Source organism: Zosterops lateralis (genome assembly GCF_965231275.1).
Source record: "Zosterops lateralis genome assembly, chromosome: 6".
NCBI classification, from domain to species: domain Eukaryota; kingdom Metazoa; phylum Chordata; class Aves; order Passeriformes; family Zosteropidae; genus Zosterops; species Zosterops lateralis.
This window is the reverse complement of record NC_139761.1, coordinates 53665576-53693006: the sequence shown is the minus strand read 5'-3', so window position 1 is coordinate 53693006 and position 27431 is coordinate 53665576. Positions and strand designations below refer to the sequence as shown.

Here is a 27431-nt window from a genome sequence, read left to right as displayed (position 1 = left end):
TCACCAAGGGCACTTCTGAGAGACCACACTGAGAGAGATGGAAAACCAGCTCCTACTGCCTTGGAACTCATGGAATGCAACCTAACAGACTTTAAGATGCACAGGGGAAGAAATAAATTTATCAGAAACCTCTAGTCTTTTCCATGGTGTTCACCTTTGAGTCTTTTCTGTGGCATTTTTCTCTCTTTTTAAGTTTCCTGTAACTCAGGATAGAATTTTCTCTGTTTGACAGTGTGTGTGATGTTGGGTTGAGTCACTCTTGTTGTTCAGGTGACCCTGCCTGTAGCAGGACCTAAACAACCATCCTCACCCACCATCACCAAACTGGAGCAAACAAGACCCAGGACAAGTGACCTCTCACAGAGGTCTGAGGGATCTAGTTGTGATCCCTCAACCAGAGCAAGCAATAGTGACCCTTCATTGGGCTGTGACCCCTAACTGGGGCTGTGCCTGGATCTAAAAACAATCCCAACCAAACAACCAGAGCCTTGTGCTCCTGTCAAGACTCATCTGAAGTCTCCAGCCACAAATAAAGGTTTAACTTGATTTAAAAATAAAGGATTAACTTAATTATTAAAGTAGTAGATTAATAATTAAATTATTTTGTTGCAGTGAACAAAGCAAGTAACTCCCTAATGGTCAGCACAATCTCTAATTAGCAGGTCCTACAGGGCAGGGACAGCCCCCTATCCATGTGTGCTCACCTTGGGGATCCCATCTGATTCTGGCCAGCAGGATGCTAGGAGTGACATTCCAAGCACTCCATGGAATGAAGCTGTGCTTCCCTGTGGAGAAAACACCTCCCAGGTAGACAGGGAGTACAGACACATGTGTACCTGTTGGTGCACTCACCTGTGCAGTTACCTGTACTGCAAAGTGCTGCCCCGGGAATTAAGGGGAACCACTGGGCACATTTGTGCTTCCATCGCATTTTATTTAACAACATGTTATTTTTCAACTATATTTAAGTGGAGAAGCTCCAATGTGTTCCAGATTTGCCCAGCACAGAGGGAACACAGGAAAAACAAAAATCCTTTAAGTGCTAAACTAAGAACTTGTACCGACTTTGTCAAGGCAATTAAGTAAACCAAAGATGCATTTCTCTTCTCTAATGAGAGATAGGGAGGCCCCGGTAGGAGGAAGCACTGGCATATCTCCTTGCAGCACCTGCTTTAGATCCATCTCAAGAGAGATGAGGAGACTGCTGTAATCCACATGGTGGAGGATCCAGTCAGGCAAAGGCAAAGCCTCCCAAAGCCAGTCGGGGCTGGGACGGAAGGGAGAGGGTTCCAGATGAGGTTTACACAGTCTCTGTATTATCCAAAGCTTTGGAAGGGGATTTGGAATAGACAAAGGCTGTCACAGTATCAAAAAGTCAATGAAAAATGAGTCTGGTAGTGAGGAAAGTGCTGTTGGCACAGGACAGACCGTTCCCGCCGGTCGCCGATCCAGCCGGCCCCGCATGTCTGTGAATGGCTGCGGAGGTAGAGCGCTCACACGGCGACCTTCTCCATGACATTGTCCGGGACGTGCACCTCATCCCCTTGCACTGTCACCGTGGCTGGCTGGCCACAGATGTGCTGGTGGTCCTTCCAGTCCTGCCGGGGGGAGCAGAGGGAAGGGCTGTGAGCAGAACAGGCCCTTGTGTGAGAAGCACTCTCTCTCCACAAACCAGACCAGTGATGGAGGGCAAAGGAGCCACGCACTGGATCAATGTAAGAGGTGGAATCGGACCAAACAGAATGCTGCCATCTCCATACAAACCACAGTCCAGGATATCAGTGTCAGTCAGGTGGAAAATTTACTAAAACCATGCCAGAACCTTGACTTAAAGCCTCTCCTGAAAGGCAGCTCTCAACACCGAGTGCTCCCGAGGGACAGTGCTGAGCCAGGATCTTAGCTCAGCTATGACAGGAACAGATTCCTCATGGAACTGACTGGATTCAGGACAGCTGACTCAGCCTGAACCTGGCCACCCAGCAGAGCCATAACTGGCTAAACTGAACCTCTCCAAGCAGGGGCCAAGGCCATACCTGTTCCCACCTCCCAAGTGCACAATTCTCCTACTGTATCACCTGCAGCATCACAAATAATGGAAAGGAGAACTATGTCCTCAGTGCCACGGCAGGAGTAGCAGGGAAGGAAGGAAGGAAGCTGCTCACCAGGAAGCAGCAGGCAGGGGCTCTAAAAGTGCTCCCAGCTCCCCACAGTTCCTAGTTGGGTGTCCATGCTTCATTTCTAGTGTTACTTGGAATTTTTGGATCACCTTTGGGAAGGTGTGTGCAAACATGGGGACCTTCTCTACCCTTTTAACCCTGTCCTGACTTGGCAGACCTGCCCCATCCCTACAGCCTTGCCAGTGATCCCACTGGCAGGGTGGGTTTAGAGTGCTTGACCCACGCGGGGTTCTGCTCTGACTGCCTGGCTCTGCTGCCCATTCCTCCCCCCGTGGTGGCACCCATCAGGTGACAGCCTGAACAGCCTGGCTGTCCCCAGGGTCACACAGCCCTCTCCAGGGAACTGAATCCCAAGTCACAAGCAGGCTGATACCTTCCGCTGGCAGAACGTGGAGCAGTAGTTGACTTTGTGGCATCCTGTGCACTCGTTGGTGGCCTCCCGTCCGCAGTTGACGCAGGATTGCTGTGGGAGGGGATGGAGAGGGACATGTCACACAGAGACAAACCAGGGGTGTCACTGAGGTGCAACAGAGGTGCTGTGACCGGCTGGAATGCCAGAGTGGTGGGAAAGCTCCATTTTCCAAAATACCCTCAGCACACCAACCCACAACAAACAGGCCCAGTGGCCTCTGGATACACCCTCAGAGACCCACTCTCCTTGCTCTCTTAGCAGTGATCACTTTGAAAAATGAAATGCACCTCTGTTTTTCTTCCTGTGGGACAGGATGCCCTCCAAAACTGTGTGTGGACACTGAGAGGTTGTGAAAATCCATCCTCACCACCCCAGGGAAACGTCCCTCCAGACAGGTCAGGTATCCATCAGTCAGGTAACTAGACGAGTTGGGTATATCCCACCCAGACATGTCAGGCTGTGCACAGGTTGCTGACACACAAACTCTGAGTTCATCCCAAATTTAAAGGCAGGTTTCATTGGTGGTTTTGTCTGGTTCATAATCCTGTGTATGTCTAAGAGAAGGTCTGAGGAAGGGCAACAGACCAAGAATATGGATGGGATCCTTCTGGTATCTTCCCCTAGTTTTAGAGAGGAAAAAGGGATATGCTCCTATGGGATATGTTCCTTGGTCCTTTCCCAGTCATGACTACATAAGGAGTGCACCAAGAGGGAAACAGAAGGCAAATTAAGAAGGCTCTAACAGGAGCAAGGATTTAAATCCAGAAGCAAGGTGAGATAGGATACATAGGTGAAAAATCACACCTGCTTTTTAAGGGATGTTTTTGTGTCTATCGCTTTCATCTTATCTTGGTGACATCAATTAACATAACCTGTATATTTAGGTGGAAACATCATTGAACTGCCACCAAAATAAGCACTTCACAGAGCATTCCACTTCCAGCTCATTAAACTCCTGACAAATCATTAGCACGTCAGCAGCAGTGACAGGAAGCGTTGCTGGGCTGTGAAAGTATCATGGGCTTTTCAGTTCCTCCAGGCTCCTTCTCTTTTTGAGCACAACCACCCCAAAAATCAGTGCTCTGATTAACACCCCTTCTCACACCTTTCCATGTACCTGCAGTGTACAGCTGGTGAGACTGAACTGTGTTTGTGCTCCTGATGTGCAGCTGGGGATTTAGGACACCAAAAATGGCTTAAAGCTTTGATTTGGGACTTGCAAAGCCTGCCCTGAGGGGATGCTTGACTGGGGCTTTTTGTAACTTGTACAGTTACTGGAAATCGTGGAAAATACAAGGGGCATGGTTGTACCTGGAGATGTGAAAGAGAACTGAACAACACAGCTCTAAGGGCTTCAGTCATGGGTCCAGAACTAACTTCCATTCCAAAAGCCAGAGGAAATTGTGGAGTTATGAAAACCAGCTCACAGGACAGAGAGGTAGCAAGTTCTCTTCCTGTCACAGCTCTGTGACAACCACTTGTCAGAGCTGCAGCACCACCACTCAGAGGTGAGGGAGACTGATGAACCTAGCCAGGTGACAGTGAAGGAGCACAGAAAACTGGAATGCTTGGGAAAGGGGAGACAATGCTTGGATCACTGGCCCTACTAGGAAGGGCTCAGATCCCCTGCCAGGAGGCCAGACACAGAGCACAGGGTTCCATAGCAATGACAAAACCTCTGTGTCTTTAAATGGAATGAGACAAAGATCAAAAGGCTCCTCACAACACGAGACATCTCCAGCCTACCTTGATGATTATTTCTGTCTTCCCATCCACATCCTCTGTTTGTTGGAATAACTGGCTCTGGTATTGCTGCAAGGAAAACACACCAGACATGTCATTTCCCAGCTGGAGCATAACGTGAGGGGCACTGGGATAGAGGGTCCCTATGCTGAGCTGTGTCTGACCAGCCCCACACTGCAGTTGCAAGAGGACAGGGTGGCCCTTCACTCCTCCCTTCTAGGAGAGGGACACTGTCACCTGATGTGGAGACAGGCAAGGAGCCTGGGAGAAAATGGCTTGAGGTGACAAACTGCCAGTTCGGTACAGCATTTCCTCCAAGCCCAGCTCCCCACTTCATCCAGCCACACACTTGTCTTTAAACTGGGGGGTTTAACTGCAACCCCCACACACGAGAAGTGGGAAATTAGCACACGAAACACAAGGAAAATGCCAAGGCAACAGGGCTAAGTGGCACATTCTGGGGCAAAATTTTGGGTCAAGTCCAGCGATCCTAATCCACTAAGAAGCAAAGGAGTCTGGAGGAAGGTACAGCCCAACAAAAAGGATGAGGGGGAAAAAAAGCCCGAACAAAATTAACACACCTTAGACTTTAGGAGCAGCACTAACTATAATCATTACTGCTCCTTGCAATAGGAGAGTGAGAGGGACGTGGAACAAGTTGTGACTCCATCACTCCTCTGGAGGTGATGTTCACAGCCCACTTTGGCTGCCTGGCAGAATCACTTCAAACCAGCTCAAGCCCAACCATGTGCTGCTGTACCTGCTGCAGCAGCGACACACTCAGCTATGGGGAACAGGAGTCCCAAACCAATGACATTCAAAACCCAATCCCAAATTAATTATGTGCTAACCCTGGCTTAAATGTATTTGGAACAGTTAAAAAGTCCAAAGAAAGCTGAACCCCTTCCTCCAGGCCAAGCAGGTTCATCCAGGAGTTGACTCAACCCATGAGATTAAAGGTTTAATTTACAAGTGCATAACCTGAGAGCACAGTATTTATTTTCCTGTGAAGCCACAACCTTCAAAACCTTGATATTACCATGACAGAAATTAAGTTAAAAAACTCCAGGCAGATGGAGGCGGAGGCAGGGAAACCTCTTGCTGTGGTCTGGTTTTGCCCTATTTAACAAGGCAATTCCAGCCATGCACAAACCATGGAGAAGGAAAAGTTGTGATAAGAAAGAGGAATAAGCTAAACACATTCAGATCTCTCACAGAAATAGCTCCATAAAACCCGAACCTCCAATTCCCGAGTATCACTGCTAGTTTGGAATACACAAGCCACTGTTTGCTGACCAGAGACACATTTCTTAACTGTCCAACCCTTTTTAGATTAATTTTCATACTCTCCAGCCCTGAATTGGTTTAATCTTTCTAAAAAAGCATTGAGATGCTGCAACTGTTTGCTGATTTTATTTTCCACCTTGCTTTCAAATGAGCAGGGCTCCAGAAGCATCCCCACTTTACAGAGGGCTATTCCAATTAAAACATTTGTGGGAGTTCAACACTGATTCTCTTCAACTTATACAGAAAATCCATTTAATGCATTTCCTGAATCTCTTTATTATCCCTCAGCAATTCTGGCACAGAATTGGTATGTGTAATATCCCCATCCTGAAGTTTATCAGATATAAACAATGGATTAATGCACACTCAAAAAAATTACATTGCCCAAGCACACCAACACATCAGTCCTGCTTTTAATCTATTTATTTTGGGCCTGATGTGCAAATGTCAAATATCTATTTCAAGAGACACTGAGCCTTTGTTACCCCACTCACCCTAAATTCCTAAACGTCTTTCCCTTATGAAAAAATGCAGTAAAGCCAACATGGAGATATTAACCAAAGGATCAGATACTCAGCCACAACCTAATTACTAATGATACTCAAGAACTGTTTAACAGCCACATGAAATTCCACCAGAGCAGCTGTATTTAACTAATTCCACACAAAATGCTGCAATTCAGAAAAACCTTATAAATGTCTCCCTAATTCCATTTTTGCAATACCATGATGCATTTTGGAAGTTCATATAAACATGGAGATGGAGGGTTCATGGTTTGCTTTTCTTTCGGGCTATCATTCCCCAGGATTTCTAAGTAACACAAATGTAACCTTACTCAGAGGATCCTAACACTTTGCAAACTTTCCCATAAGCTCTCTAGGAATGGAGTATTATTTTCATCTGAGGCACAGTGAGGCCAAGGACTTACCCAGGGGCATCAAAATGACTTGTGGGAAAGATGGAAACAAAATTTGAAGGAGATCCTCAGTCCTGAAATTTGCCCAACAAACCACGACCCTTCAACAAATTTACAGAAATTAAGAAGTACAAAGAGAGCAACTGAGTGTATGTCAGAACTGCCAAAATACTAAATTATGTGCTAAAAATCCTCCCTGATGGTGAAGCCTTTAGCTCCAGCACTTGGAACAGTTCCTTCAGAAGGGGTAAGGATGTCCCCAGCCTCTGACACAGGGCTGAGATCGTACGAGTAGGGGGGCAGAGTGCAAACACTTCAGGGCTGTGTCAGTCCCACAGGCACCGACACTGCCCAGCACAGAGCACAGCTCCTGCTGTTTAAAGTTAAGGCAACCTAACTGCTGCTCTATGGGAGCAGCACAGCTCATTTGTGATATTTAATGACTCCAAAGCTCATTAAATAATAAATAAAACACAAAAAAAACTCTGTAGTGAGTGATGTGTAACATACAACAAAAATGCAGTCCCAGTTCTTGTTACAGAGGCACTCTAACAGTTTGCACCTAAGTTTGTATATCCAGTTGGGAACCACCCTGTTTCTATCAGATCTCCACAATACTTCTCTGTACGAAGTCACTCTTCCAGGAAGAGTTGGCTCTGCAGCTCTGTTATCATCTCATCTGAGGCCCGGCCTCACTCTGCAGCTCTGACATGACACCACCAGGAAAGGCTCCCCTTGGAAGTTCCGTCAAGGGAACAACGTGGTGATTAAGCACCAATTTCCTTTGTATTAAACTGGTCCAGAAAAAATCTCCTACCTGAAGGGCAGGAAGACACCTCTATCTGCCTCTCATATACCCTAACTGCCCAAAAAGCCACAGGACCACACACATACTCGCAGTGGGAAAGAGACTCATGTTACAAACCACTAGGAAAATGGGGAAGGCCCTTTGACCAACACAAAAGCAGAGAGCCAATTCTTTGACCTTTAGTGTAATTGCTTCCATGAATCCAGAAACAGAGAGTTTTGCCCAAATATGGAACTCACAAGCAGGAATTAATTGAGAGATAGCTATTTGTGATACTGCTTGGATGGTTCCAGCAGTAGCACAGCTTAGAATTGTCTGGATGATAGAAAATACCACCATGAGCATGTGGCTTCACTGCAGTGCACAAGTGTGGATGTCCCCATTACACAATGAGAATGGTGAGACACAAGTGGTGTAAATGGGGATGCTGTAGCTCCTGGGAAAGGGGTTTTCTCTGGAAACAATAATGTGCTCATCCTTCCCATGGCAAGTCAGCTTTCATCCATACACAGGAGGGATTTTAACTCCCACTCCCAGGACAAGAAGTAATCAAAAGAACATCAAAGAGAACTGGTTTTGGATCAGAGGGTGTGGAGAAGGGACTGAACAACCATTCCAGAAACCACTGTGAGGATAAACAGAAGGGAAGATGCACATAGACTGGAAAAAGAGCAGAGTGAAGTCAAACAAAAGCAGATGTGTATCTCTTAACAGGGCCAAAGCTTCCAATGTTTCAGTGTCCCACACTCTCTGCAGCTTTCCAGCAGTAGCCAGCCCAAACCTGGGCAGCAGCACCGGCACCTGTTCTGCAGGAGCGAGGCAGGGAAGGATTAGACTCCCAACATATCACACACCTGCACGTCAAGGATGCAGCATATGGGAGAGCTCAGCAGAGCCAACGTGGCAAAGAATATCAAAGAGGCTGCAAGGATTGTCCTAGGGGACCTCAGCTTCCAGCAAAGTCCTCCCACACCTCTCTTCCAGGCCTGTTGCTGCACACTCGTGCCTGTGCATTCAGTAGAAAGCTGACAAAGCACAATGCTGATGGCACCAGCAGGAATGTGGTGCTTGGGAAGGGAGCTCAGCAGCTACCAATTGTGACACCAGTTCCAACATTGTCCCCCACCTCTCTCTCCCCAGTCCACACCAGCAGCTGTGAATCTGTGGGAAAGGGAGAACACATTCAGTATGGAGCCACACTTGGGTGTGTGCATGAGCTGGTGGTCAGAAGGATCCAAGATCCCTACTGTGCATCAGTTACAGAGAAGAAGAGCTGGGAGAAGAGGGTAGTCCTTGTGGATAATCCCTGTCCACAAGAGAGAGATGATGGGGACTAGTCAGGGCTCCTGTGAGGCCAGGCAGCCTGCCAGGGCTACCACAGGACTTGTGTGAGTCAGCTTTGCTTGCACAGTTCTCAGCACGACACCTCTAAACTTTACTGCTTATCTTCCCGAGAGGGATCAGTCTGATTTTTATTTATGCGTCAAGGTATGTTATACATGAGGTGAAGGACTCCTCTAAGGGCTGCACATGTACTGGCAACCTTGTTCCCGGGATGGCTTCGCCTGGCAGCCAATCAGGGCAGAAAAAGCTCCACGATCAGGCTGTGAGCGACCCGCCCCACTTCCCAGAGGGGCAAATGCCCGGAAGCCCACCTAGAATGCCCAGGAAATCCGGCTGTGGAAGAAGCCGTAGCACATAAAAACAGCTAACTGCGACAAAACGGTGAGCTGTTTTGCTTTGAGTTTCTTGGAGGAATCAGGGGCTCGCTCGGAGAGTCACCTTGACCCTTCTTCCACTCCCACCCCTCACCTTTTACTCCCTATGGTCCTGCTTCCCTGCCCCTACCTGTTTAGCCCCGCTTCACTGTTTCCGCAAACCAGTTCATTGCCTCGACGACCTTGTGCTCCGCTGCCTCCCCGACGGAGCGGGCGCCGCCGCAGCCGCTGCCGCTGCCTCCCCCGTGTTTCCCGGGCGCAGCCGCCGCCGCCACTGTGTTCCTGCGCTGCCCGCCCCGCCAGCCCACCGTAGCACTAGCCCGTAGCGACCAGCCTGTCGTCCCCGCCTGCACCCAGACAAGCCCGCAGTCGCAGCCCGCAGCGGCCGCCAGCGCACAGCAAAGCCGGCGTGAGGCGCCTCGAAGCCGCCGCCGTTTGAAGATTGCGCCCAAGCACTCAGAAAAGCCGCAGGAGCTGGCCGCGGCTTGCAATTCGCACGCTCCGCCTGCCGAGTTGCCGATGACAGAGCGCCGGCGTTCTTGTGGTAACGCTGTCCCTGTCTTCTGTTTCTTTCTCCGTTTCTCTTTTCTCCTCTGTGCTCTCTTTTCTATCCCCCTTCTCTGCAGGACACTTACCCTTCTTTATATTCAGATATCATATTGTCGCATTTGCGCTTTATTTTCGTCTGAGAAATCTATCAAAAAGAATCCTCCCCGACTCCCTCTCTTATATTGGGACAGAAGACTTCCCCATAAACTCTGGGATAAGCTGTTCCACATATCCCAGTGAAAGGCTCCAACAGCTCGGCTCACCTGACAGCAGCCACTGCACTGCTGAACACTCACCAGCTTTCTCAGACCACGACTCAGTGCCCACAGCCCATAAATTTATGTACTATAAATTTATGATGGGAGAGCTCAGGATCATGACACAAGAGACAGTACAACCAGCCTGCTGCCCACAGCTCCTGAAATCCCAGAACACTTTATTCCTTTCCCCACAATACAAATAACTTGGGAAGATTTTTCTTGCTAACATTGCTTTCAAGGCTTGGAGAAACAATTTCCAGTACCACTGCTGCAGCCAGGAACTACTCTGCTCACCACTCAGCCCCAAAGGTGCCCATGGCTGAGCCCCCTGAGCCCCTGTGGCACGATTACCTCTTTCCTCTCCACATCAGCCTGGATCTTGGCCTGTGTGACAGCGGCCTCACGGAAGGAGGAGCTGGCCTGCTTGGCCTGCTCAATCAGAGTCTTCAGCTGCTGTGCTGTGCTGAGCAGGGAATTGACCATCTCCTCCAGGTAGAGCCAGCTCCGCTGCTCCGTCACCTCCAGCCCGTTCACCACGGACGGCGACATGGCTTTGGTGGGCGTTGCGGGAGGCACCGCCAGGGCAGGCAGAGAGGTCAGCACTGGGCATAAAGAACAAAAGAGAATATATAGACAGTCAGGGTGTTTCATTTCCATAAAGTGGGGTGTTTGTGGGTGGTGGTGGGTTTGGGTTTTTTTCTGTGCTGTTTGGTTTCTTTTCTAAAATATAGTTTGCAAAATTTCCAGTCCAGGAAAGTTTTTCTTAAACAGATCATTCCTTCTGCAACATCAAGGGCAGGTCTGTGCAGAACAAGCCCATGGGCACTCTCAAGCCCCCAGGACAAGAATGCCTCCTCTTGACCTGGCTGACTCTGGGGAGAGTTTAACATCTCCCAGCACTGCTGTGGAGAAGCACCATGATGCAGTGAAAGCAGCATTCCCACCACTGCCAACAACATTTCCCTCAGCCATGGCTAGGTAAGGTTAGAATAAGTCACTCAGTGAACCAGTATTTTACACAAACATCCTGATGTTCCTACCCAGATGTCAATTCTCAGATTGCAACCACAAAACTCAGGTACTGATCTACATCACACGCTCTGTGCTTCCTAAATTCTGACCTTTACATAACCCTGGCTGGACACTGGACTTAACCCCAGACAGTCACCATTATCTCCAAGTGAACATATTCCAAACATGGACTTCTCAAAACCATGGGTTGGGAAGCCGTTTAATAACCCAGCAGTTACTGTGTCACTGAACCAGCTACTTTTCACATTAAGTTTGCATGTACACTGGGAGATCAGGGTATGACGAAATTAAATCCAGACTCAGGAACTCCACCATACACAGTGTAAGCTCAGCTTAGGTAACATTCCAGGAAGAAATGTTATCTGGCTTTACTTTTCCAAAATATAACTCTAACAATAAATACTCACCATCTGCCATAAAATTTAATCCAAGACATTCACATCTATGAACATTGACCTCAATATTCCTCACTGAATTCTTTACTAGTAAAAAGAAGGTACCACCAGCTTCAGGGTTGTGCAGACTTCTCACCTCAAAATACCCTTAATTAAAACAGTAATTTTAATGAATTTGCACACAAGTGGCGTGGAACTATTTGCACTTAGATAAGAGTACGAGATAAACCTGTCTTTTTATCAGTGTCTGTTTGCACAAGAGCCTTTCTCATTCTCCATTTCCAGCACAGTATTTATCCCTGCATGACATTTGATAAGATATCAAACAGGAATTACTTCTGATTCCTCATTTTGGCACAAGTACATCAGGCAAGGGAAAGTATTCACTGGTGAAAAAACAATCAATGTTTAATTAGTAAAATCAAGATCTAACTAAGTCTTAAACACAAGAAGATCTGACTCTGGAGACCAGGAACATCCTGTGCTGCTCCAAATAAATAAATAAAGGTCATACAGAGGGAATTGAAAACTGACACCAGACCTGCCCAAAAGTATCCCCAGCACACACCTCTGGAGACATAAAGCCATGTGAGGATGCCTAGAAAAGCTTCTATGACATGATTTTAACAGGGTTTGTTCTCCTCAGATTGAACACTAAATAAATGTTCATCGACAATGCCCAAAGAGGACAAAAGTCTGGAAGCATGAACTTTAGGAAAGGCAGGGAATGCAAGACAATTCATGATGCAAAATCACAGCAGCCGCCTCTGGCAGAATCGACAAATCAAAGTTCTCAATAAAGAGTGAAAAACTTCCCACAGAGGGGAAACCTGCTTGTCCAAATCTTAGTATCTGTAAAACTCACAAGCAAAATACAGCAAAGTTTAATTTTCTGCCCTAATCTTTACCTTTGCTGAGAAAGATGGGAGGAAGTTGAAGCACAGTGAGAGCAAACATACCGATTTTGGGATGAGATGTTGGCAGTGCAGCCTCAGGGAAAGGCGAGATCTGGCAGTTGTCCTGGTAACTGGGATAGTGAGGCTCTGGATGAGACACCCGGCAAGGCTGCTGGACGTTGGTGTCCTGAACTGCAGGAGAACAAGGCCTTGGCAATTACTAATACACCTTATGCTGCATTCACCCCTATTTTTTTACATTTTATACAAGTTCCTATGCTCTGTGGTAATTCCCAAAGGTTGGAAATGTGAAACACCAGCAGCATCTCACACAGCAAGCAAGGAATCCTGGCCCGGCTCCACCCCACTCTGTTTTCACCTTTAGAGCCACAGGCTCCTTGGTTCCATCCCACACATTGAAATATCCATGATCATCACAAGGCTCCAGACTCTGGTTCTCAGGGCAAGATCATTCCCCCAGGAGAGCTCACAACCCAAAGCATGACTCAAAGTGAAAGAACTGAAATGTATGTCATGCATTAATATTTTGTTTGATTTATTCTGGCATTTTTCACTCTGTTTCAACCCTCACCTAGTTTGGGGTTTTTTTGGTAGTATTTTAGGTTAACTCGGGAGTAAAAAAAAAAAAAAATTTACAGAGATGAACATAAATGCCAGGAACTCAGGAGAGGTGAACATCAGCAGCTGCCACACCTGGGCAAAGCTTCGCCTTTGGTGCAACTGCTAAGATTTCAAACTGCTGAAATGATTTCACAGGAAGGACAGTGCCTTATGCAGTGTCTCCCTTGAGAAATAAATCCTTGGTGTGGCATTCAAAATGTTCCTTCCCACAGCAGTGGGCATCCAAACCTCTTTTCCTCCTCCCCACAGCTGTGGAGGTGTCTCTCTAGGAGACACCTGAGCTCTTACCAGTGGCTCCAGTGAAAACATCCCCCTGTGCTGGGCTCTCTGAGATGATGGCTGTGGCCTCCACGGTGGACGCCCGGTCGAAGGTCAGCGCCCCGGAGGTTGTGATCTGTCCAGAGGGAGTCACCGTGACTGGAAACATTAAAGCACTTTCATAATTAACACTCAGCATGGGCGACTTGCCTGTCCAGCGCTTGATATCCCTATGCTGCACCATCCAAGCTCAGGGGACCCACAGATCACCAGCCTGGGATAGCCCAGTTTGGATCACACCTGTGACCAGTGCAGTTGGAAATGGGAATAAAATCCCATTGGGATTCTGAAGGCTCTGCTGTCCTTCCAAGGCTGTGGGGGCATGAGGCCAAAATGTTAATTTACAACCTAATACCTACCAAATCATCACCTTTTCAGTTATTTTATGAACCATAAAACACCTCCCATTAGATTTAGTGAGGCCACACACCCCATGAATTTCTGCTTTATGACAATTTTAGCAAGAGTGATTGTTGCTACTTAAATCAACATAACAACCTGTGGATTACAGCTAATTCCATGACAGCTGGACAATTTTAGCTGCTTATCTACACGACGTGACAGAGTGTACTTGGCCAATGCAAGGAACAAGGCACAAAATCCTTCTGGATAACTATCCCTGAGTGGCTTCAGAATGTTCAAAACCTATTTTAAAGGGGATTAGTTAACTGGTATCATTAATTGGTGATGAGCTGATTCTGTGGCATACAATAATTAAATTTTAAAATTCAGCTACAAATCCCTGGCTAGTGAAGTATGTGGCCACCGAAACAAGAAGTTCTCTCTTCTAGTGCCAGCATGAGAGAACAAGCAGCCTCACGGCATCTCACATAACAAACCAAAACAGATTAAACCTATCTGGGGACTAAAAAAACCAAAACCATAAAACTTTGCAGAATCCTTGCGTGTTTCTCCTCCTACTGTTGCTGATGATCTTACTTTTTTTACTTAAGCTGCTGATGCTTACTTTTTTTGTTCTTTTTTTAGATTTCTGTTGCTTCCTCCTTGACTCACTTTGTACTGTTACTGTGCAGATGATGCCAGTGTGCCAAGAGCAGGAGGACACACGGATGTCACTGGGGATGTGTGAGCTGGATCAGCTTGCAAATTAATTCCTGTTCTCACACAGATGATTTGCCAATCAAACCAGTAACTAACAAAGTTGAATGTTGGAGAGGGATGTACCGATCAAAGCATCACCTTCTGCCTGCTTCATTAACAACTTTCAGGCTGAGGGTTTCATTCCAGCTACTTCCAGACTTTTTTTCTATGTATTGCAAGGAATTGCACAAATCTTACTCCAGCTTCTAAGCAACACAAAGAAGCTCAGGGGATGGAATGGGGATTTCTGGCAGAGCAGGGAAGGGCCATCCTCCCCCAAAACCTAATTTCAACAGGAAATTTCTCAGTTGTTATTTGCGAAAAATCTACCGGAAATCCACTATGGATCCAGGTCAGGACCCCATAATTTTCCCCCCAATGAGAGCTGGTACAGGGGACAATGTAATCATAGACTATAACCATAGAATCCTGAAATGCCTAGCCTTGGAAGGGACCTTAAGGTCATCTCCTTTCACCACCCTGCCATGGGCAGGGGCACCTTCCACTAAACCAGGTTGCTCCAAGCCCCATCCAATCTGACCTTGTACACTTCCAGGCATAGGACATAATCCAAACCTCTCTCAGCACAAAATATGAAGGCTACTGTTCATGGCACAAGGATATCATGATGCTTAAACCTGAGGTCTCCTGGAGGTCTAGAGCTATACTTTTTCCTATTCAACTTGCATCCAGATGTGGCAACACTGTGCCACGTTCTATAAAATAGGAAGTGACACTGAGCCAGTAAAACCATCCAATGCAAAGAATGTGACCAAAAAAAGGACATTTTTCTCAGCTGGACAGTTCCAAGGGGCCACTAACAGACATTAAACACCTAGCAGGGCAAATCTCCAAAGAAAGGAAGCAATTTTTACCAGGAGAAAAGAACCTACATGTAGTTGCAGCAGTAGCTGGAAGCAGGGTGATGTTTTTGGAGCAATTCTTCTTCACTGGAGTTGCGGGTATTTCATTTTCTTTTTTCCGCCTTTTATATGGCACAAAGAGTCGTATAGGGCCACTCTGGGTAGCAAAACACCAGAAAGAAAATGAAAAGAAAAAAGGAAAAGACATTAGCTGAGGCACCTCTTTGGAGACTTTGAGTTTACTCTCATCTTTCCAGGAACAGCAGCACTGATCCCCATGGATGATGTGTGGTTTGCAACAATACGCCAAAGCACTTAAAAGTTTTCCAAACGAAAAGAACTTTGAAAAAAAAAAGTTAAACTCAGCTCCCTGAAGAGGCACAAATTCAACCTCTTCCCACTATTATTTAAAGAGTAGAACTGGACAGAAAATCAGCTGCTGGCCAAGGTGGTGGAATAAAACAGGAAAAGAGGGAGGAGAAGAGAGGAAGCAGTTCCAGGCTAGAAAACAAGCACATCAGACAGTTCATAGCAGAAAAGAAAGGAAAAGCACCAGGTCAAGCTAAAGTCTTCTGCTTCAGGACTTAAACCTCATTTTTGAAACAAACGAGCAAAAAATCAAACCCCAAATCAACTAACCAAAAGTGCCAGGCAGTCTTAAAATTAAAATACTGATTCATCATAAGATTATGATGCTACTTCTTTACAAAAATATTTTTTCAACTCAAAACATTGAGAAATTTGAGTCAAAAATCATGACTAGCACTGACATGCCCAAAAGGCATTGTGCATAGATATATTTACTAGAAAAGGAGAAAAAAAGAAGAAAAAAACAGCAACTGTGATCTAGTTTTACTTCAGCTGTTCTGCAATAATGTCAGCAGTTCCTTATGTCCTTTCTCCATGAGGCAGGGACAAAGCACTTGTCCCTGAACAGTCATGTGTCAGGGCACTCAATTCCCAGGACACTCATGACCTGCTCACCCAAGGGCTGTGGGAGCTTGACTGGTTAATTTGTCCAACAAAAATAATTAGTTCCTAAAGTAATGGATGTGAAACCTCCCACTCACCAGTGTCATGTCGTCACAGCAAGCGGCACAAGTACACGAGGCAGCATGGGGATTTAAAATCCCATCCTGGAATCAGAAGTGACCAGTTCAGCATGAGAGTCACCAAAATCACCCAGAGCACACCTTGATCTTGTTAAAAACTGTGGATGGCTCCCAGAGTGGTACCCATTCCCTCCTGGATGCTGTACAGTAACAGAGAGGCCAATTCCCCACACCAGAGCAATGAGGTGAGAGGGTCAGAGGGAAGAAAAGAAAAACCAAACCTTTTCCACACCCAAAGGCCAGGATATATGAATTTGAGACTGGGTTTCTGCCCAAACAGAAATTGACTGTCAGCCTAGTGGTGATGCCAAGTTCTCCAGGAGACTCAAATAAAGGATCCAAATAATGAATGGTGAAAGTGAAGAATATGTGGCAGGCAAAGACATTGAAGGAGTTCAGGTTACTGAATTACAGTATGATGGATGAGAGTTCAATTCCTGTAGCACAGCTCAAGGCTGCAGAAACTCTTTCCAGTATAAGCAAGATTCCCAGTGTGCTCATTTGAGACACATCAAAAACAATTCCCCTGCATCACTGACTCTCCACCAAACCAAGTGCTGCTCCTGGTGCCATCAGCCCCTGGCTCCAGCTGCCCCTTCCTGCAGAAAGGAGGGAGCAAACATAATCTTACGTGGATAAGGCACTGCAGGGGCCGCCCAGCATAGCGGATGCTCCTCTTCCAGTCCTTGCTGCTGGCTCGCCCCGCCATGGCTTCAAACTCTGTGGGGCTGTACCAGTTGTCCCCTTGCTTGATGCACCTGCCACGGCCTCCTGAGGTAAAGCACCAAAATACACTCTTAGCCCAGGTCAGGGATAATTTTGCCACTTCTCTGAATAAGAAAATATGGAAATTGCTGGACAAAATAGCAGTTAATATGTAAGAACCACTAACCCACTGGCTGCTTCCCACTGTTTTGGGGTAACTACGTCCATTTATTATCATGGCTGTGACAATGACTGGGCATGGTCAGAGCTCCTATTCTGGGTCTCAAAAGACTATTAAAATTACTCCTCCACAAGGAAGAAAAGTCTTTATTAGATAAACACCACTAATATGAATATTTCCTTGATTTGCACTTAAATTGCTGATCTCTTCTGTGTTGAAGAAAACTTTCTGTCCATGAAGCAAGCTCTGCACTGGGCAGCCAGACTGGTTAGCAATCTCTGCTGCTGCTTCCCCAGCTTCCCCATAGGGATAAAAGACAAGAGGAGGAGCCCAGGAGCCCCGTGAAGAGATAAACTCTCTATTTGCATTCCAGCAGGGATTCTTCAGAGCTTGGCAAAAATACAAGTCTATTCATGAGACAAAAAATCATTAGAGGAGACAGCCTATTACTGAGAAGACTCACTGCATGGTAGCCTGGATATTTGCAGGTTTAAGAAGAAAGTTAAAAAAAAAACTCTGAAGAAAAAGCAAAACAAAAGGGAACAATAAAATCAAAAGGCACTGGGCTGGCTTGGAAACTCTTTTGTTTTTTTTTTCTCTCAGGATCAGCCCTCAGCCCAGGTGGCAGTTACCTGAGCCCAGCCTGTTCTTGTACAGAATGCCACTGATATTCCGGCACCGCACTGGGAGCTCATTCTCGTATACAGACGGGTCCCAATTGTACTTGGTTCCACTTTTCCCCTGGACAGCTGTCAGAGGGGTAGGAGGAGACTGTGGTCCTTGGAGAAAAGAGAAAAGAAAGGTGATAGCAACCAAAGGGCAGAGTGGTGTTCCATCCCATGCTTGGCTGGGTGATATGCCAAGGGGTTGACTGGAGCAGCCAGAACCCCCCCCACAATGGAGCAGCACAAAAAACTCAGCCTGAATGAACTGAGAAGGGCTGATAATTAAGCAAAGAGGACCTGAGGAAAGAGGCTCTAACAGGGAATAAACGCTGAGATTGTGACCTGATCCTTACACCTGTAAGCCACAGTGTAAGTAAAGAGCTGACTGGAGATTCCCCTTCCCAGAGCCCATCCTGTGGGCAGTGTTGGAGCACTGGAGGTTTGCTCTGCCATCTCGTGGGCAGCAAGGAAACTCCCAGACAGCTCTGAACAAACCCTCAGCGACAGACACTAAAGTATCACAGCCAACAGCCTGAATGGACATGAAAATGTGTTCCAGGACCCTTGGAAGGAACACGTGCACAACTGGGAGACTCGGATTTTTATTAACCATGTTAAAATGAACCGTGTGCCCTGGGAGTGGGATGGGTGTAGAAACCCAGTAGCAGGGCAAGTTTTTCAAGCAGCTTCTTTGCCAGGGTTAGGACAAAGGGAATGAGAAAATTAAACACATTTCTGACAGGAAAAAAAAAATCATAAGCCTTCTTTCATTCCCAAGAGATACACAAAATACTGTGTGAGGACTTGGTATCTTAAAGGTCTTTTCCAACCTGAACAACTTCATGATTTTAAGAGAGGGTAAACCATCCTTATAAAATCGTGCACATATTTTTAGATTCCAGAAAGAAAAGTAGAGTGGAGAAGAAGCCATCCCCCTGGGAGACTGACCCACTACAAGCAGACTGTCTAATACCTGGTGTGAGAGGTGCTGAAGGCCCCTTGATCCCGGTGGTTTCGACGATGCTGCCATCCGTGTGCACCACTATCAGAGTGGCTTTTTCAGGGTTCAAGCTGTCCCCAATTTGGAGGGCTGTTCTCCCAGACTATAGAAGAAATAAAGAGTTTAAATTGATTAAAATACTTCAATGCAATTTTATTTCAGTAGCCCACAAGTACCCCAAAACTCCCATCAGTTTGGCATTTATTAGGTTATCTTCTGAGTTTCCAGACAAGCAAATTCAAAGATTTCATGTTCCAGGCCACCACTTCTGTTACAGAATGAATACATGGGGGTCGAAAAGTAAAAAAGATGGGAATAAAACCCCTGTATGTCCCCCAGCTAATGAGTTTGTGGCTTAAAGACTGGATATTACAATAAAAACAAGCCTTTGACCTTGCCTTGACTACAGCTCTACATTTACACTGAGAAACTTTGTGAAATGCCCTCAAATGAAAGGACAGACTTACCAACACGTGTCCTGAAATTGAAGCTGCATTGGCCACAGATGTGGTGAAAACATTGTCTGCAGAGGCCCCCACGTTGGCTACTGTCACTGTGGTGACTTCTGGAATGTAAAAGAGGGTTAATTTAATGTTCTGCTGCATGCAGAGAGCCTGATGAACAGCTGAACAAAAATAAATTCCTTCTTCCTTCCTATTCTAAATTAAATTTATTTTTCACGACACTTTTAACTTGTTATGAACACAATAATTCTGATTTCTATTAATTTTTGGGTTCAACAGGCTTTAACCTCCTTGGAACCAGGGCAGTTGCTATCAGCATGTGATGAACTAAGGGAAAAATAAGTATTGCAACTGTACTAGGAATACTCCGAGCTGTGGTGCTTTTACTTAAATAGGGGTGACTGGCAAACATCAGGATAAATTGAACAGACTCTGTCATGTATCAACTCCCATGGTGCCATAGCTTGCGCACTTCGTCCAGTTAAGAACTGCCCAAATTTACAGCCCAGCGTTTCTGTGGCGTGCAGCGCTTGGCCTGGCTCAAATCTCTGGGTTTCCACGTGGGGTGAGGATGACAGAACAACAGGCGCTCGGGCGGGCGGCGGGCTCTGGACTCTGTGGCAGCGCAGCTCGGCTGCAGGACCCTGCTGGCAACTCGGGCCGCTGGTTATGGGGACTCGGGGCCGCGGCTCAGGTGCACGGGGCGGCTCCCGCTCTTTACTGTGTGTGAAGGGGCGGAGTGTGGGATTCGGTGAGGGGGTGGGAGCGCTCCCTGAGGGAGGTCGCTATCCCAGCCCGAGTCTCGGCGGTCGGAGCCCGGGCTGGGGGAGCCCCGGGCGGGCTGAGGAAGCGCTGCCCGCCCTGACCTGCGAAGGCAGCGGCGGCGGCGGCCTCATCGGCGCTTGGCATTGGCGCGGCTCCCATCTCGATGTGCTCGGCGTCTGCCGCCATCACCGTTACCGCCTCCTCCTCGGGCACCGCCTCCCCCTGCGCTGCCCGCGGCGGCTTCTGCTGCTGCCCGGGTCCCGCGGGCAAGCTGAGCTGTCCGGCGGCCGGGCCGCTGTCGCTGTGCTCCATGCGCGGGGCCGGGGGTGACCGAGCCCGCCCCGCCGCCCCCCCGGGCGCGCCTGAGGGGGGTCCTGGGGGCGGGGGGGGGCCGGCGAGCCGAGCGGCGCCGAGCCCGCCCGAGCGCTGACGAGCGCGTTCGGGGCCTTCCGATCGACTTCCGATGAGGCCCGAAGAGGCCCGAGCCGCTCGGGCCCCGTGCGAAGGCGGCCGGCGCGCGCGCTCCCTGCCGGCTGGCCAATGGGGCGCGGCCGAGTCCGCGCGGCGCGGCCCGAAGCGGTACCTGACGGATCGGGTGAGACCCGAGCCCGCCCGAACGCGGCCGAGCCCCCGAGCGGTGCGGCCTGGCGAGGCGAAGAGTCCCGAGCGCGCTCGAGTCGTTTACGATCTCTACCGAAAGCGGTAGCGAGGAGTGCCGATGTGTGCCGAGTCCTCTCCGATCGGACCCGAGCTCCGCTCGCCGGCCCGAACGGAGACGCCCGAACGGGCAGTGCCCGAATCCGCCCGAAAGCGACCGAACCGGGCCGAACGCTCCGATCGCGCCCGAAGGCGGGTGGGCGGGCTGAATGGCCGCGCGCGGGCTGCCGGGACGGCGGAGGACCGGCGGGCGGGCGGGGCGTCAAGATGGCGGTGCCGAGCCGAGGTGAGCGGTGTCGCGATAGCGACACGACAGAGACACGACAGCCCTTTCCGGGGCACCGGCGGGGGCTGTTTCCCACCGTGCTAGACGTGACCTCCCGCGGGGGACGCGACTAGAGCGAGGCGGGGCCGAGGTCGAGCCCAGCCCCGTTGGCATATCGCGACAATCCCGACACGCTGAGGCAAATCCCGGTGGCGCCGGGAGCGGAGCTTGGCGCATGCGCGGGCTGAGGAGCACCTTGACCCCGGGAAATACGCTTTCCCAAGGCCGACAGGAGCCTCGTGAAAATTCAGATCTTTGCTTCAATTTAGGAACTGCTGGGATTCGGGGGGGGGAATCATCCTTAATGTGGTCAAAAATCATAAATTTCCAAGTCTTTCACAGAAGTCAGAGTTTTCTCCCAAAACTGTAAATTTCTGCTCTGGGTAGATAAGGTGGTTTAGAAAATTTTTGCCGAACTCGTAAAAAAAATTTCCTAATCCCGAGTCTGTGCAATGAGGTACATGAATGTGCATCCTTAGAAGGACGCATCTCGGTGATGTTAACTACAGCTGCTGCCTTTAATACAGTTTTATGTTAAAAGTTAAACCATTTTGTTAGAAAATGGGCCATGTTCCAGCTCAAATCTCCATTCACAGTGTCACTGTCTCTAAAGTCAACACCAGCCTGAGTAGATAACCAAGATTTTGTTGGGTAAAGCACTGAAATGACACATTCAGGTGGTTTAATAATCCCTCTTGACTCAGAGTCCCTCTGCCAGGTGTGCTGTGGCATGTCAGTTTGTCCCTGTGAAATGTCCCGGTCGCTCTGAGGGAGGCAGCACATCCTCAGGAACAGGGACTGCCATCCCGGCTTGGAACAGCTGCAGGAGCCTCACTGCCCTCTCCTAGGAAAGGATTAAGGAAAGAAGAGTTCAAATATAAAATTGGGGGACTGCCCTGAGGGAATTCACTCCAAGTTCCCTGTGGGAATTCCGTGACTCTGACTATCACACAATTCAGCATCAGTGGTGTAGCTGCAGTTTTGGATAGATGAACGTGGAATCATGGAATCCTGGGATGGTTTGGTTGGAAGAGACCTTGAAGCTCATTCAGTCCCACGCCCTGCCACGGGCAGGGACACCTTCCACCTTATCCCAGGTTGCTCCAAGTCCTGTCCAGCCTTGGACACAGCCAGGGATGGGGCAGCCACAGCTTTTCTGGGCACCCTGTGCCAGGGCCTCACCTCCCTCACAGGGAAGAATTTCTTCCCAATATCAAAGGCATTGCCCTTTGTCCTGCCATTCCTAAGTGACAGGATGAGTGTTGGGAGCCCCAGTCCCTACAGAGAGATGAGAGGAGAGGATTCAGGTCCAGGCGACATTTCAGATCACGGACACAAGAATCACCTAAAATCATGTGCCTGTTCCCACTGTGTTCCCAAAGTGGCCACCTTAATTAGCTGCCTGGAGTTAGGAGGAATTAATTTGGGCCTAAATACATAAAACTCTGAGGTGAAGAGGACACTGACCTCAGGAATCCAGGGATGAGGATGGTGTCGTGACAGTGACAAACTGTCCCTGAAGAGACAGATTAAAAGGCCTTTCACAGGTTTTACTCTCCCTGGAGCAGAAATCCCAACTGTGCAATTCCTCATGTGTCTGAGAGAGGCTGAAAATACTAATGTGGAACTCAAGATTTGCTTTAGTAGGTCAGTGCCATGATGTTGCATGGGAATTTTATGTGAATTTTGCAGAAAACAATAAGGACAAAAGTGAAATGTGTTGGTTGGATCATTGGAAATACTTGGTTTGATTTCTGTGGGCCATGGGAACACACTGAGGTTGGATGTGGAATGACTTTGTGAAGGGAACTGGTTTGGAGGGATGACATTTGGAGGGATGGTATTCAGAGGAACCCGGGAGCCCTGTGCTCTCCACAAACTTTCTCACAATTTACAAGCAAATGGATCCCATGTTCACCTCCTTCCTGCATAGTTAGAGGGGATGAAGTATCATCTGCTAGGAAAGGACAGGATGAACAAGTTCTGGATAATGCCTGTGCACACCTTCAGGCTTTGAAAGAGCCTGAAGTTCCTCACTGAAAGCAGCTTTTCCCAGTAGGGATTTTCCCCGAATTATTTGAGGCTTCATCTAGTTGAAAAGGTTACTTTTGGAACCTGACATCCACGATCTGGAGAACAATAAATGTTCCTGGGAGATGAAAAAAGAGATTCTTCCCAGAATTTAGATACCGTTGTTAGAATGTTTCTGGATTTAGACTTATTTTCTTCTCTTTATTTTCTCCTTCTCCACGGAGAGGAAGAACATCAGAGATTGTATCCTTTCTGTACCACTGCTCTCTCCATGTGAGAATCCTGGAGAAGATTGCCTCAAGTGGATTCCCATCTTCTGCCCAGTAACGCTGCACAGTGCTGGGCCTGTGCTCCTGAATTTTCCATCAGTGTCATCCACAGGAAGCAGAACTGGGACCACATTGCTTCCCAGGGAAGATGTTTTGTGCAGGTTTAGCTGGAATTTGCCGCTGATGGACTCCTGTTGAAACCCCTTTAGCCCGTCTACAGTCATGACTTAACCCATTTTTTTAGGAAAGGAGGTTAAAAGTTGGATTTATGAACTGGTGGACACACCCCCTGCATCACAGCTCCCAGACAGCTGACACAGCTGACAAGGGGTAGTAAAAACAGCTCTCAGTAGTAAGTTCCTCCTCACATATGGTAAATCGCCCCACCTTTACTCCTGCTGAGATCCAAGTAACCTCCTAGGAGGAGACACCCTTGGCTCTGAAGATTTCCATGCTTAGAACCTATCTAGTAATTTTTTGCTCCACCTTCCTTCAACTGGAAAAACCCCCAAACCTGGTTCTATGTTAATAAAATGAGCTGCTCTGGGAACTGGAATCCATCCACAGTGTGTGGGTGGGTTTAAAAATGGGATGGGCAGTTCCTGTAAAAGATGCCTGGGATGAAATCTCTGCTTGGAGATATTTGTAGGATTTGAAAAGGGCTGGGGGAGAGAGGGGAGTGAATTAAAGCTGTTTCTTAGGAATTTGCATCCCAAAGCTGGGCTCAGACAGGTATGGAGCGCAGTGTTTCCATGCTGTGGGCAGGAACAAGGCCTGGCTGCTGCACAGAGCCACCTCTTCTCCAAATGCAAGTTTGATGGAGTTTGCCAACTCTCTGTCAACTTCCTTCAGGCTGACTAAGAAGTGTAGAAGTAGTCTGGGGCAATGTACACACGCATCCCCCCTGCTTCCTCAGGCTAACGGATGCCTTGCTACAGACCAAATAAAATTCCTTAAAGAAGGAACTAAAGCCAAGCCTGAAACAGCAAGCTTTTATCCCAGCCCGTGGTGTTTGCAGCCTCAAGTTCCTTCCTGAACCCTCCCCACAGGCCAGGCATAGCTGCACCATTCAGTATAAAGAGGGAATGCAGAATATTTTGGGGTTACTGGGAAATGGTGATTTTATGGAACAGATCCCACCTCATTGCTATGAGAAATCCTTAACAACAGTTCTCAGCTGTCATCGCTTCCCTTACAGATCCTGCTTTATGTAAATGGGATTTATTACATCTTCTACTTCTTGGCAACTCTTGCAATGATGATTTACAAAAGTAAGTTGCAGGTATTGTCCCCAGAGCAGCCTGTGCTGATGCACAGCTGGGTTTTGTCCTGCTGTGTTTTCCTGCTTTATTTACTCTGGTTTATTCTCCAGGTCAAGTGTTCAGTTATCCAGATGATCTTTTGGCTCCTGATCTTGCTGTGCTTTTCCTTATGGCCATTCTGGAAGTGCCTCGATCATACTTGGGTAGGTTGTCAGTGCAACTGGAATGTAATCTGTAAACATGAATCATTTGTAAAGGGAGTCTGTCAGTCGAGCAGATATTTGGAGACCCCTACACCTTTCCTTTCACTCCTGAGGACACCTGCAATCACCAGCACCTTCCTTTCACTAGGACAGAAGGGCGGCAAGGGCCTCCTGACGTTGTCCAGAGCTTGCTAAAACTTCTTCAAGTCCAATTTTTTTTAAAAAAAAATCACTATTAAAATCTGCCCAGTATTCCCAAGATATTTATGCAGGATGGGGCCTTGAATCAATCTGAGTGGCATTAGGGTTGGATTTATTCTGCTGCCTTAAAGCTCTTTGTGTATTTGCTTGGAGCCTGATCCATGAGGAAGTGGGTTTCAACTCTAATATAGTTAAACACCAAAATCTACTGAGCTAGGCTTGGACATAAGCTGCAAGGAAGAGAGGACAGCTTCTCCACAGTGACAGTCATCTGAAACAGGAATAGATTAGCAGGAAATAACACTTAAAAATGAGGATTGGACTCCAGGGGTGCACCAAGGTCACCACATTGAATGAGGGGCTGGGGGGCTCAGGGCGAGTTTGATGGTTGAAGCTGAGCACTCAGAAAGATGCAGTTTCAGAAGTGATTCTCTGTGATAAGAAGAGGTGCCCTGGCTGTGACTGTCAACTGATCAGCTTATTTAGATTAACTTTGTTTTCCTCTTTTGAAATGGATTGTCCATTGGTGTTGGGCTCCTTGGTTCAGGAGCTGGTGTTTCAATGTATTTTGAGCTTTCTTAGGACTCAGTAAGAGCCAAGTCAGAACCAGAGCCTTTTTTGAGCAGGAATATTTTCGAGTCACAGCTTGAGCTGCTGTCAGAACAAATCAAACTTGTGGTTTCTGTTTCCTTGCAGGTTTCAAGGGTAACCTGACAGAGGCCGAGGCGCCGCTGGGGCTGAGCCTGGGGCTGACGGTGGGCAGCGTGGTGCTGTGTGTGTACCTGCTGCTGTGGCAGACCTACGTGCTGTGGGCAGACGTGCTGCTCAACGCCGTGCTGCTCTCGGCCTACGGGCTCGAGTCAGGGCTCAAGGTCACGGCCATCGCTGCCTTTGTCAGCTGAGCCCGGCCCCTTCCTGCACACCTGCCACACATTCCTTCTCTGAAAGAGTGGGCCTTCATTTCCACTGTTGAATTCCTTCGTACATGAGAACCTGTAAAGCTTTTCTCTGTTTAAATTAGAAGTTTTGGGGACATAGATGTCCTGCCCAGGAGCTGTGTGATGCTGTCCACCATTGGCTTATTTATGGGCAAAGGCAAGAGATAAATAGCATAACGCAACACTCTGGCATTCACCAGGGATCAGTACTAAATAGCCATTCCTAACACAGGATAGGAGTGAGTACTGCTGGCCTGGTGGGAGTTTTCATGGCACAGCATCAACATGCAGCCCAAGTGACACAGAAATGAATCAGGCCAGGGCTCACTTGTGCCTTGCCACACACACACGCCCGTATTCGAGGGCACAGCTGCTCTCATTTGTTTCCAGACCTCAGTGGTAATTTCCCTGACTTTAGTAGGGCAGAACCTGATGTATCCCAGTGGGGGAGAGTGGAACTGGGTTTTGTGCATACCTGGAGAGCCAAGCCGCAAGGTTTGGCAGACAGTTCTTACATACTACGTGAGGGGATGTTTGGTTAAACAGGATGGCTTTAAAATGAACAAAACCATTCACCATTCATTCTCCCTTCTGTACTGTTTAAAAGTCCAGCAGAATGTTGGCAGTTTTATATCTATTTGGTGTTAAATGTCCTTATTTCTACTATTTTGCAGAAATTACTACATTCAATACTGTCTTTTAACTTCTAACTGGTGCAAGTGCAGAGTTTTTTACTGTCTCTAAAAATATGTGTTAATGGAAAGCTTTGGGAGTTCCTGGGTTTTTGAAGAAGCCTGTTTTCTATTCAGAATTTCCTATTTTTGTATTTATTTATTCATTCAAATAAAATAATGGTTTAGATCTAAGGAGTGTTTGAAATGCAGAGCATCTTGTTCAGATCTTGGGCTCCAGCTAAATCACCCAAAGGAAGACTTGGGCAAGCCTAGATGTGTGTGAAAGCCTCTTCTGATCCGGATCCTGCTGCTGTGTGTAGCCCCTTCTCCTGCCCTGAGGAGATCTGAGCTAATTTGCATTCACCAGGGGCTGAAAATTGTGGGGTGCAGGCCTTAGGCATCAAAGTCATGCTGCTCTTTGCTTTCTGGTGGGGGTAGAAAGGAAGAAAAGACACAAGTTCTGTGGAAGGGCCCAGTTTTACCCCTCAGTCATTCAGTGGTTGGACTTGGTCATCATAGAGGGCTTTTCCAACCTTAAGGGTTCCAGTACCTAAAGGGGGCTTACGAGAAGGCTGGAGAAGGGACCTTCCACAAGGGCATGTAGTGACAGGATGAGGGGGAGTGGTGTCAAGCCAAAAGAGGATTGGTTTGGATGAGAGAGCAGCAAGAAATTTGTGACTCAGAGGGTGCTGAGGCCCTGGCACAGGTTGCCCAGAGAAGCTGTGGCTACCCCTGGATCTCTGGAAGTGTCCAAAGCCAGGCTGAATGAGGCTTGGAGCAATGTGGTCTAGTGGAAGGTGTCCCTGCCCTTGGCAAGGGGGATGGAAGGAGATGAGCTTTAAAGTCCCTTCCAACCACAACC

The 27431-nt window shown here is 47.8% G+C and overlaps 2 protein-coding genes across 4 annotated transcripts; one reads left to right on the top strand and one right to left on the bottom strand.

Moving 5' to 3' along the window:
* Nucleotides 1–901: 901 nt before the first annotated feature.
* DEAF1 (DEAF1 transcription factor) lies at nt 902–20398 on the bottom strand. Its single transcript, XM_083863611.1, has 13 exons — nt 20111–20398; nt 19248–19345; nt 18754–18883; nt 17748–17894; nt 16861–17000; nt 16188–16253; nt 15148–15274; nt 13124–13252; nt 12257–12385; nt 10222–10472; nt 4336–4401; nt 2551–2640; nt 902–1598 (listed from the first exon to the last, which is right to left on the bottom strand). The coding sequence occupies exons 1-13, from the start codon at nt 20319–20321 to the stop codon at nt 1494–1496; spliced, it is 1689 nt and encodes a 562-aa protein (XP_083719737.1). The 5' UTR covers nt 20322–20398; the 3' UTR covers nt 902–1493.
* A 503-nt stretch (nt 20399–20901) lies between these two features.
* On the top strand, nt 20902–26761 carry TMEM80 (transmembrane protein 80). 3 transcript variants are annotated; one of them, XM_083863608.1, is made up of 5 exons: nt 20902–20952; nt 23249–23265; nt 24469–24562; nt 24664–24756; nt 25654–26761. In XM_083863608.1, the coding sequence occupies exons 1-5, from the start codon at nt 20934–20936 to the stop codon at nt 25857–25859; spliced, it is 429 nt and encodes a 142-aa protein (XP_083719734.1). In that variant the 5' UTR covers nt 20902–20933; the 3' UTR covers nt 25860–26761. The 3 variants fall into 3 exon arrangements, with proteins under 3 accessions (XP_083719734.1, XP_083719735.1, XP_083719736.1); XM_083863609.1 differs by lacking the exon at nt 23249–23265 and having other exon boundaries at nt 20906–20952; nt 24490–24562; XM_083863610.1 differs by lacking the exons at nt 20902–20952; nt 23249–23265 and adding an exon at nt 23275–23643 and having other exon boundaries at nt 24490–24562.
* The last annotated feature ends 670 nt before the right edge of the window (nt 26762–27431 follow it).

What these genes read in the sequence shown, in the direction of transcription:
- DEAF1 (XM_083863611.1), bottom strand. Translation starts at nt 20,321, where the DNA reads ATGGAGCACAGCGACAGCGGCCCGGCCGCCGGACAGCTCAGCTTGCCC. An exon ending in TTCAGCACCTCTCACACCAG is followed by an intron (nt 17,895 to 18,753) that starts GTATTAGACAGT and finishes CTTTTCTCCAAG; the next exon opens with GACCACAGTCTCCTCCTACC. An exon ending in AGCTACTGCTGCAACTACAT is followed by an intron (nt 13,253 to 15,147) that starts GTAGGTTCTTTT and finishes TAATGTTTCCAG; the next exon opens with TCACGGTGACTCCCTCTGGA.
- TMEM80 (XM_083863608.1), top strand. An exon ending in TGCAATGATGATTTACAAAA is followed by an intron (nt 24,563 to 24,663) that starts GTAAGTTGCAGG and finishes TTTATTCTCCAG; the next exon opens with GTCAAGTGTTCAGTTATCCA. An exon ending in AGTGCCTCGATCATACTTGG is followed by an intron (nt 24,757 to 25,653) that starts GTAGGTTGTCAG and finishes GTTTCCTTGCAG; the next exon opens with GTTTCAAGGGTAACCTGACA.